Source organism: Toxoplasma gondii, chromosome IX (assembly GCF_000006565.2).
Source record: "Toxoplasma gondii ME49 chromosome IX, whole genome shotgun sequence".
NCBI lineage: Eukaryota > Apicomplexa > Conoidasida > Eucoccidiorida > Sarcocystidae > Toxoplasma > Toxoplasma gondii.
This window is the reverse complement of record NC_031477.1, coordinates 2,807,509-2,818,246: the sequence shown is the minus strand read 5'-3', so window position 1 is coordinate 2,818,246 and position 10,738 is coordinate 2,807,509. Positions and strand designations below refer to the sequence as shown.

Sequence of the window (10,738 nt, the reverse complement as noted above, 5' to 3'; positions counted from 1 at the left end):
TGCCAGTCTTGCCACTGCCACCGTTGGCGAAAATGGAGCACGGAGAATTCGTTCCCGATACAGCGACATGCGTTGTCACACAGGATGTGCTAATGCATGCAGATGCACCATTCGAGAAGGATCTGCAGATGATGGGTCGAGAGACCTGCAGACAGAACGTTTGCAGAGATATGTGTCTTGTACTGGGCCTACGAGGGGGGGCCTGTCAGCACCGGCTCTCTCTCGTTTTCATCATTTCGCTCTACGGGCGTTTTATGCGAGGCCATTCGATCGGCTCGACAGTGAAACGCAGACCTCGCGTGAACAAAGGGCGCCGTGTTGACTCCAGTGCAATTAAGGCGCATGCAAGTCTTCAGAAGTGCCTCTCTGTGCCGATAAACAGAGGACGCAGACCAAAAAAAGAGACAGCGCGATTTTCGATGCATTCACTTTTCTGTGTGCAGACTCATTCATACGGACCGTCTGCCTATGTATGACGACTCTTGGTTACATCGTCTACACAGTGGACTCCAGACTGCATGTTAACCCACAAATTCCACATAGAAATATTGGGGCAGCAGTTGTGGCAATAACGATCCAGCGTCGCACACCATTCCGGGCAATGCGACCTACACATCGTTGTACATAGGTACAAACGTATATAAACGATATTTTTGCTTCCGAACATATATCCGTATATATATATATATATATAATCTCAGGGAGGCGCCGCGTGACATACGTGCAACATTCTTCGGGGCCGCGTTTTTCGACAGTGTCAGACTTTCTCTTTGACGTAGGAGGCGACGTTTGTCGAAGAGTTAACGTCGGTGTGATATTCCGTCCCTGCCAAAATAAAATTGTGACGCCTTTCTGTTACGTGACGAGTGGTGTGCTTGAGACTAGTTCACCTGCGCTCCCATGCTTCATGTCTCTCACGCTTATAGTATCTTGAAGGGCCTTTGCGTTCTTGGAAGCAAGCGAAGCATATACCACGACAGAGCACGCAGCTCGAAGATGTTAAATGTCTCCTCGCAAACGTCGTCTTGTGGTTGTAAGGGGAAAAAGTGAATGTTTTCTCTTGTTGCTTCGCCAGAGTGTCCCAGGACATCTTGTACACCCGATGTGTAAGCGACTGCGGAAACAACATACAACCTGACCTTTTGCAAGTATCCTCCTCGCCTCACCAACAGAGTTTCATGTTTGGAAGCCACAGTACCAGGCCTCAATGAACGCCTGTCGTTCCTCAGATAAAACACTGCTCCCTTCTTACGACGAAGCAGACTTTTTTATGCCTATATATCGTTAGCTTGCTTTCATATCTTTTCTTGTGTCTGACTTTTTCCGCATTCCCGATAGTATGAAGCGACAAATGTGGGAGGAGCGCGAGTGAGGAGTTTCTTCGCAAAACTCGCAAGTCGTCTTGGAGAACCTCGCTTTTCACGGTTGAGTCCCGCGACGAAGGATCGTTCGTCCAGCGCTAGCTTCACCTGTGAAGTTGACAGGTGTCGGACATTCCATATTCTTTGACTGAATCGTCTTTGCTGAGCAAAGATTTGCCAGTCTCATCTGGATTGACCTCTTCGACGATATCCGCTACTCCTTTTTCTTCGTTTGGATGCTTTGCAGGCCTTTCTGCTGCGTCCCCGCTTTTGTGGGCAGCCCCGCGAGAGAGTGGACGTAGGAGGCGGTTTGCCGTCGTCTTTGCATTTTAAGGGCCTTTTTGCCCGCATTTCCGACACTGCTTGCGGCGAGTTCGTCGTGATTAACCCATAAACCAGAGAAAAAACACTGTTCCTGTTCACTGTCGCCCGGCCACCGTTCCTATAGGCGTCTCCTTCATCTGGGGGCTGAGCAGGCTCTCAGAGAGGTCCACGCGTGAACGCCCGCCCCACACACGCGGATGTCCCCTCATTTATTCCCGTTTCCCTTTTCCGTTTTTCTTCGCGCGTTGCTGTTTCCTCGCCTTTTCCCCCTGAGTGTCTGTCTCTTTGTCAACGCCTTTTTCGCCGTCTTCTCGTCCCACCCCCCCCCCTGGCGATTCCAGCCGTTCCCGGGCGCGCCCCCTGGTGTCTCAGGACGTGTGCGCCGCATCGTTCAAGTTCTCAGTTTCCAGAGTTTTCGAGTTTTTTGTCTCGGCCTCTCTTCGGCCACTCGCAGGCAAGGTTTTCTCATTCTCCAGAAATACAGGAGCGAGGCAGGCGCCTCGAAGAAGCGCAAGAGACGGGCGGTCAAAGGGCGGTGAACGCGGACCGTGAAAGAGCCTTCTGTTTTGAACTTTCCACCCTCCTTCGCTTCCGAGTTTTGGTAGCCTTTTCGGAGAGCCTCGATACCGTTTTTTTTGTTTCGTGTCAGGATTCCTCACAAACTTCGAAAGTTGCCTCGACGCAGTGCGCGCTTCTCTTTCGCAGCTCTGTCAGCCGCTGACGAGAGGAGTGACTTTGACTTTTTTTGGGGGCTTTCCCGGCCTTGAGTGCGGACTGGAAGGGTCTCTGATCGCGCCTCCACGGAGCGTCACCTGTGAATAAGGCAAAGGTCGGCGGCAAGCAACACTCGCAGCTATCAGGTTTTCTGCTGGCTCCATACGCCTCTCTGATCGGAGACCAGCGCGCGCTGTCGCAACTCCCGACACTGCGTAGCGCACACACACCCGCGAGTACAGCTTTCACAAAGGTAGATTTGCTCCGTGTATACACTTTGAGTATTTCGATGGCACAGCCTTCGGTCGCTTCGCGTTTCTCACCTGCATGCCTCTTACCTCTTTGGTCAGCCCGGCTCCCTCGGCTTCGAGTCCGTCTCTTCGGAACGTATCTCCGGTGGTCACCTTCTTGTTCACCGACGCGGCAGGCCGCGCAACCAAGTCCGTTTCTGGCCGAAACCGTCAATCCGGAAACGCAAGGAGCCGAGGTGAGCACTTCACCTTCTCGTGGTGTCGTCGCCACAAGACCTTCCAGGCCGACGCGGACCGCACCGAGTTCAGCTGACCTGATTGCTTCAGTGTGACGCCTGCGTCCCCTGTGATCTGAGCGTCGCGGCAGCCTGCTGGTCTGCGTCGATTCTCCTGGTGGCGCCGCCTCGCCTGTCGGACTTTTCCGTTGCCGGTTTTTTCGGGAGTCACACAGGTCGATGCCTCCAGCTTGCGTCTGCTCTTCGATTCTCTTTGACTCGCCCCCATGCGCCGGGAAGCTTCCGTGGCTTCTGACGCGATCGACCGGCTGGCAGCCTTTCTCGGCAACGCCCGCTTGACGCACGTTCGGCCGCATACCTTTCGGTTGGGGGGGTCGCTCCAATGGGCCTGAACCAAGTAAACCAAGTGCATGTCGTTGCTTGGGCAAGCACACTGAGTGCCTCCGTCAGGGTCGCTGCCTTCACCTGCCTCTGCGTATCATCCCGCGTCGGCTTTCGTTCTCTTTGCCGGGTGGGGTCCTGGCCTCTCTTTTCCGCTCTCCTTCTTGTTCTCTTCTTCCTTTTCTTCTCTTTTCAAGCGTGTGTGTGTCGACGTTGCTTCTCTCTCCACGGTCGTTGAGGCTTGTTTCTTCGATGAGAAGGGAAGAGCGCAGGACGAGACGCAAAGCATCCCGATGGCTGCTGCGACCCTGGACGAACCTGAGGAGGCACCGGGCCTGGCTTGCGCCTCCGAGGTTTGGCCTCCGGCCGTGAACACACGCGCGACTCGAGCGCAGCACAGCGCACTGCCGCCTCGGCCGGCGCGCAGCTCAACGCATGCGTCTCTCTCGAGCACAGGAAGTCACGGAGACACCGCGTCCGGGGAGGGACGCAGTTCGACGTCAACCGTCGGCGCGGACGACGGCGAGGTCGGCCAGCTGCGAGTGGAGACGCCGACAGACGCCGCGAACGACGCGAAATGTTCTGGCATCCTCGCCAAGGCGGCAAACGCTTTCAGCGCCAAGTGGTATGGCGAGGTGACTCTGGGGCAAGTCTGCAGACAGACGAGACGACTGGAGGGTGAGACCTGGCTCCCGAGAAGCGAATTCGCCTGCGTTGTCGGCGAAGGGGACGCTCCCCGAGGGAGCGTTCAAGAGACGAAGGTACGAGAGACTCAGGCGGAAACTCGGGAGAACCTCAAGAAGAAAGAACCAGAAAACTTGCGCGCTGGCTTCCAACCTCGCGAGGGGAGTGAGCGAAGCCGTTAGCGCAGCGCGGGATGTTGCCTGCGTACCGCGCTGTCCGGGAGGAAGGATCTTCCGTCTGGACGTTTCGCCGTCTCAGGCGCTGACCAGAAGTCGGATTGGAGTGCATGCATCGACAAGGACATTCGGAATGTTTGGTGCATCCCTGGTACTTCTGAAAGCAGAACCCCCACACAACGGGAGGGTCGTGGAAAACGGAGTCGTTACACCGAGCACGGTGGTTTTGCTGTGGTGAACTCGTTCCAGATCATGTCGACACCGTGGTTGACCACAGTTGAGCGCCAGATATCCCAACACTGGGGGAGAGGGGCGGGGGGGAGAAGTGAGCGGCGGTAGCAAGCCTCCCTTGTTCGCATCACAGGCTCAGTCTAACGGGTGTCACACTGTCCGTAGCTACCCCGTCGTCTTTATACGGCGCACGCTCTCATGTAAACGTTTCTTGTTTCATTTTCGCGGTTCCTTTGATCTGATCGTGCAACAGTGGAGGCGTCTCAAACGCGCAAACGCGACGGACATGCAGGTCTTTGATTTCGCGTTCTTCTTTCCTTGCAGAATTCGCGAGAGGCGAAGTCGATGGACGTCGGGCCTCGAGTCGGCGAAGGCGGTTTCGGCGACGGCGACGATCCGAACGAGGTGAGTGACAGAACTCAGGAAATAGAGGATGGACTCCTGTGGGGTAACACAACGAGTAGAGGCTAGAGAATCCAGCGGCACCAAATGCGAGCCTGTGCGCCATTCTGAAACTGGATGGTAGCTGTAGGCTTTGCAGTGGCTTCGTGTGGACTCTGACGAGTCGCGTCGGCATCGTTCTTTCCTTTCTCTCTGCGTCGCCTTTTTTTCGCCACCAACCCGCGCGCGGCGCGTTTCGCGAAGCAATGCCGCAGGTGCCGGAGGGACGGCGCGCATGCATGAGATACGTCAAAAAACCGTTTCGGTCAAGTGCTATGGTGCCAGCGACCCGCCGGACTGCGAACGGTAGCGCCGAGTGTCGAGCGAATGCGTGGTTTCGTGACACGGCGATGCATGCGTGCTTCTGCGTTTCTCTCTCGTGTGTGACTGCATGCGTTTGTCAGTGTTTCTGTGATTTGACTGCATGTGGATCTCGTGTGGATGCATGCTTGATAAAATCGGCTGGATGCAGGTTCGTTGTCGTCGCGTGACTGCATGCGTTTGTGTGTGTTTTGTCTCTCGCGTCGACGACTCAGGACGGTGCGTGGGCGTCTCTCTACCGTCGGCCCTTTGGGGCGTGTACGGTTGTGGTGAGAGACATTTGCTTCACTCTGCCTCGGAAACGGGAGTCGACGAGATGCAGCTTTTTGAGACGGTGTGCCTCGGCACTCTGCTCGCTCATCTGCTTCTCCAAGGACCTCCTAACAGTCCCCCTGCAGCAGCTGGTGGTTGGCGAAAGCCAGCAGGAGAGACGCAGCTCACAGTACGCGTGGGGTCGACCGGCCAGTGCCTGTAGACCTGCGAGCGAGATGGATGCGAGCAGCAGCGAGGCGACGCGCATGCGCAGCAGTAGGCTGGCGGCGGAAGAGAGTGAAAAAGACAGTGGAAGAAGTGGACGGGAAGCTGCGGAAGGCGACGCAGGCCGCGGGCATCCCGCAGAGGAACCGGAAGCCGACACACGCATGCAGACCTCGGAAAGCGGGCGCGACGAACGAGGGAGTTCCAACTTTGGGGGCGGCAGAGGCGGCCATGGACCAGCTGCGCCGGAACAGTGGCGGGAGGATGAAGCAGCGAAGGACAAACAAGAGGCAGACGAACACAGACCGGAAGAACGACAGCTGGTGCTTCATCCCTTCTCCGCCGTGTTTGAAGCAGGTAAGGAAGCAGACAGACGACTGGCCAGAATCCGAGGCAAAGCCTTTTTGTGAGTTCGGCCGAGCACGGACGCTTCTACACCTGCATACTCACCTAAATACATCAGGTGCGAAGGACAAGATTAAAAAGCGGCGAAGGCCCTCTCGTTTGCCCTCTGTCGGTTTCCTCCGTGACCCGAGTTCCACTGGGCGTTTTCTCTATTTTTGCGTCGGTGTGTGTTTCTTCCACGTTTTTACAGACGCGTTCGCGTCTCCCTGTCGCTCCATGTACATCTTCGCGTCTGTCTGTGTGTACCTCCGGTCTTCTTCGGTGCCTCGCTTCCTCTTCGCACCCGCCCACCACCGTCGGTTGACCGTGGTTGGCGCGGTGGCGCGTCGAGGACGCTGCGTTGGCTGCACTGGCTTTTGTGAACGCGTCTTCGTTTGGGTTTCGCTGCATGCGTTCCCTCTCCAGGCACCATGACGGCGGTGATGGGGCCGAGCGGGTGCGGCAAGACGACGCTGCTCAACGTGGTGGCGCACCGGACGCAAGCGCGGCAGACTGGCGGCCAGGTGTTCGTCAACGGGAAGCCCCGAGGTCGCTCGTTCAAGCGCGTGAGGAGACGCAGGCTTTCGCGAGTTGAGCAGGGAGAAACGACAGAACGAGCACAAAGGCGCACAAACAGGGAGACCGCAGAGTGGAACACAAACAGGGTGGAAGTCGCGAAAGAACAACGAGCGAACGGGGCAATATAGGGAAGCAGGGAAGAAGCGAGACGGAGGGAGAGAGTGAGGGAGAGAAGCAGAGAAGAAGGGCAAAGAGAGAGATATCTCGCAGGGGGAGGGGGGCGGAAGTCTCTGTTTATAAAGAAAACTTAACGCCTCGTTCTCAGAAGAAGGCTTCTCTCTCACCTGGTGGAGAGACGTGGAGACAGGCGCGAGGTCCATGTGCGCATGCGCGCCCTTCTGCGCCTGGGACAGCTGCGTTTCGTCTTGATCCTTACTGCCTGGTGTGTTGTCCTTGTCGCTTGCTCAGCTGGTGGCTTTTGTCCAGCAAGACGACATCTTTGACGGAAAAGAGACAGTGCGAGAATGCCTCGAGTTTTCACGAGACTTGCGCATGAACTTCTCGTCGATTCCAGACTCCACAGAGAGACAGCGAGCCGCGGACGCCTACACCGACCAGGCCCTGAGGGTTCTAGGCCTGCAGGCTGTCGCCGACAGCCCCATAGGAAATGAAGCAGTCAGAGGCGTCTCTGGCGGCCAAAAACGAAGGGTCACTCTCGGCCTTGGTAGGCACGCACTCACCGGTAGCGAACGCATGCATACATATATACATATATATATATACATATATATATATATATATATATATATATGTATATATATATATATATATATATATATATTTATGCGGGGGTGTGTGCGGATTGTAGAATTGATTTTCTTTGCGGAGTACGACGCGACGTCGGACGTCGTCCCGTGGGAAGGACGTCGTGCGGCTCGGCTTTTTTGTCCGCTTGTAGACTTGCGCGTCTTCCGGCCTTTTTCTGCATGCACGTATTCTCCCCGGGCATGCCGGCGGGATCTGTTTTTTCTTTTTTTGCTGTAGGTCTGATGAGCGACGCGCAGATTTTCCTTTGCGATGAACCGACGACAGGCCTCTCGGCTGCGGACGCGCTGGCGGTGGTGAGGACGTTGCGGCGCCTCTGCGACGTGTACACCGTGACAGTGGTTGCCGTGATTCACCAGCCCTCCATGCAGATTCTGTCGCTCTTCGACAACTTGATTTTGCTCTCCTGCGAAGGCCGCTGCGCGTACAACGGGAAGGTCGCAGACTGCCAAGCGTGGTTCGAGAACTGCGGCTTCCCCTTCCCTCTCCACCAAAACCCCGCGGACTACCTCAGCGACCTTGTCTCCCCACACAAGGGACATCCTGCGCAACTCGCCGCCTTCTACGAGGCACACCAATTCCCTGCAGTCCAAGCGCGCGTCGCCGAGGCGCTGAGGGGTGCCCAGACACCCAGCGGAGGTCGCCGGGACAGCGCGCGGGCCGACGCAGACGAAAACATGCCTCCAGATGGTGCACAGGTAACCACAGACGCGGCGCCTCCTCAGCGCTTCGAAACGGAACACAGGGCGACGCTTGAGACGTTCGGAATGTCGACGCATATGTGGATATAGGTGCATAGACGCCCGTCGGTCAGGACGTGTACACTCGAGGAGTGTCACTGCATGCTCATATATATATATACAAATATATTTACAAATATATACACAAATATATATATATATATATATATATAAATGTGCGTATATTGTTTGATAGATAGGTATCGAGATGGGGATGGCACGCCGATGTCGATGTGCATGTATAGTTCTAACGCGGTCGGCATATGCTGCAAAATGTAGATCGACAGGGGACCGGACGGTAGATGTGTGTCTGTGGTGTTTCTGCATGAACCTGAGGTGACCCTTTGTTTCGTCGATTTGTCATCTTCTCCAAAGCAAAAAGGTTCCCTGCACTCTCCTTCCGCTTCTTTCTTCCCCTTCCCTGTCCCCGCCCCTCCCCCCCTCGCCCGTCCAACACTGGTGTGGATCTGTGTGGGGTCTTGCGTTCTTGCGCAGGCTTCCAGTTTCGCGGCTCTCGATTTGCATTCGGAAGCGACGGGAGGTTCGCCTTCTTCTTCAGAGGCCGGGGGCGAAGACGCTCCACACATCGCGAGTTTGTGGAAGCAGCTTTCGATGATAGGACGACGAAGCGCGCGTCTGTGGCTGCGCGACAGAGGGACGTTGGCGGCGATCTACTGCGACGCCGCCGTCGAGGGCGTCATTCTCGGCTTGGTCATGGCTCGCGTGCGTCAAACGCAGCCGCCGTACTACCAGCTGTCCGCGTTGTTTCTTCTGGTCTACTGTGTTTGCGCTTCTGCGCTCTGGACGATCCCGCTCTTCGTTCAACAGAAGGCGCAGCTGATTATGGAAGTCACGGGGGGGTACTACTCGGCGTTGCCGCACTACTTGGCGACCACCAGCGTGTCTGCATGCGTCGTGGGGGGCTCCGACGTCGTTCTCTTCTCCATTCTCTGGTTCCTCGCCGGATTCGAGTGGACGGCGCTGCCCTTCTCGCTCTTCGTCTCACTTCTCGCCTTCCTCGTCGTCGACGGCGCCTTCTACCTCGCGTCCATCGCCAGCAGCTCGTTCGCTCACGCCAACAGCGTCACCGCGGTGGCCTTCATGCTCTTCACCTTCGTCAACGGCTTCACCACGAACCCTCAGAGCATGCCGCTCTACGTCGGCTGGGTGAGCTACCTGTGCCCGTTCTTCCTCGCCTTCGAAGCCACAGCCGTACACGTCATGAAGGCGTACCCTTTCGCGGACCAACAGGCCTCAGGCCGCGGTCGCACTTTGCCCGCGGGAGAGCCGACCCTGGCGTCGGCGGAAGAGCTGTTCAAGCAGTACGGACTAGCTGGAAGGGTGTATGGCGTAACGATGGATCCGGGCACCTACGTGTGGGTTGTCGACGTCCTCATTCTCGTCCTTCTCGCCGTTGCTGTGAAAGGTTCCGCGGCCGTTTTCCAGAGCGTCTGGGTCGCGCCAAACACCGAGAGCACCTGGAGGCGGAGTCGACTCCGAGGTGTGAACAAGCAGGCGAAAACGAACGAGGAGGAAGCCGGGGAGATCGAGCCGCGAAAGTCGAAGCTGAGAGCTCGCGGGCGTGGGTAGCCATCTGAGGAGGTCGATGGGGTGACGCGAGGCGACGAAACAAAGAGACGGAGATGAAAGGAGAGACGAAGAGAAGGAGAGAGAAGGATAAATCGAGAGAACGATAAATCGAGAGAAAGATGCATTGTCGGTCGACTGGAAAGGCAAGAAGAGCCATGGCGGTGGGTGTGCAATTGGACGAGTCTGCATTCTGAGAGCAGCGTCTTTGCATGCCCCAGTGTTGCGTCGGCGATGACCACCGGCCGTGGATTCGCGCTTAGACGAACGGCAAGAGGAGTCTCGCGAGAACGTCCAAGGACCCGCATATCCATGCCTTCGTTTTCAATTGGATGCTTGTTTGTAGACTTCGCCGTATGGATAGGTCTGCGTGTCTACGTAGTTATGAATAGCTGTTTGCATGCGCTCGTGTGTCTGTGCCCGCGCCTGTGGTGTGTGTGGTTACAAAGAACTCGAAGCTCGGTTCACAGGTCAAGTCGCAGAAATCGGCTGTTCGTGGACGAGTCCCGCCTGTGTGTATGGACACCCCTCGGCGTTGGAGTGTTGCTGTGAAAGGGAAGCAGGACTTCTTGTTCTCCGTCGTCTCTCCTCTGTCTGTCAAAGAGTCGCTGTAAAGGCAAGTCCCGAATCGTGGATGTCTCCTGTGTGTCGTCTGGGCGCCTTGGACTCCGAACGATGTTAAAAAAGCATTGAGAATTTCCAGGCTTCTCTTGGACGCCTGCGTCGGCCTCGCCCTGGGTTCTTCTTTCTCTCTGCTCGCAGTGCCAGTGTGCCGGGCCTGGCGCCTTCTTGTCGCGTGCGTTTGTTGACGCATGCAGCTATTTGTCATATGCGTCGCTTTGCCGCATGTGTTGTCTCTTCGTGTCTGCGTTCCTCACCCACACCCCCCTGCCCCCCAGCTCGAAGAATCTCTGAGAGACAAGCGAGAGAGCCGGGGGCCAGTGGCGTGAGCGTGCCAACAGGCTACGCGGCTGTGGCGCGCGCGGACGTCTGGTGTCTACTTTTTCCAAGACCTTTTTATTCTGTCTCGCCGTTGCAGTTCGCCGAGCAAAGGCGGAAAAATCCCACCGGAACACTCTGGAACGA

The 10,738-nt window shown here is 56.5% G+C and overlaps 1 protein-coding gene across 1 annotated transcript; it reads left to right on the top strand.

Annotated features, from left to right (window-relative positions):
- Positions 1-1,723: 1,723 nt before the first annotated feature.
- ABCG96 (ATP-binding cassette G family transporter ABCG96) lies at positions 1,724-10,736 on the top strand. The gene is made up of 7 exons (XM_002368287.2): positions 1,724-4,028; positions 4,683-4,763; positions 5,336-5,954; positions 6,408-6,547; positions 6,969-7,224; positions 7,545-8,023; positions 8,561-10,736. Exons 1-7 carry the CDS (start codon positions 3,561-3,563, stop codon positions 9,653-9,655), a joined length of 3,138 nt encoding a protein of 1,045 aa, XP_002368328.1. The 5' UTR covers positions 1,724-3,560; the 3' UTR covers positions 9,656-10,736.
- The last annotated feature ends 2 nt before the right edge of the window (positions 10,737-10,738 follow it).

What these genes read in the sequence shown, in the direction of transcription:
- ABCG96 (XM_002368287.2), top strand. Translation starts at nt 3,561, where the DNA reads ATGGCTGCTGCGACCCTGGACGAACCTGAGGAGGCACCGGGCCTGGCT. An exon ending in CTCCGCCGTGTTTGAAGCAG is followed by an intron (nt 5,955 to 6,407) that starts GTAAGGAAGCAG and finishes TTCCCTCTCCAG; the next exon opens with GCACCATGACGGCGGTGATG. An exon ending in GAGGTCGCTCGTTCAAGCGC is followed by an intron (nt 6,548 to 6,968) that starts GTGAGGAGACGC and finishes TCGCTTGCTCAG; the next exon opens with CTGGTGGCTTTTGTCCAGCA.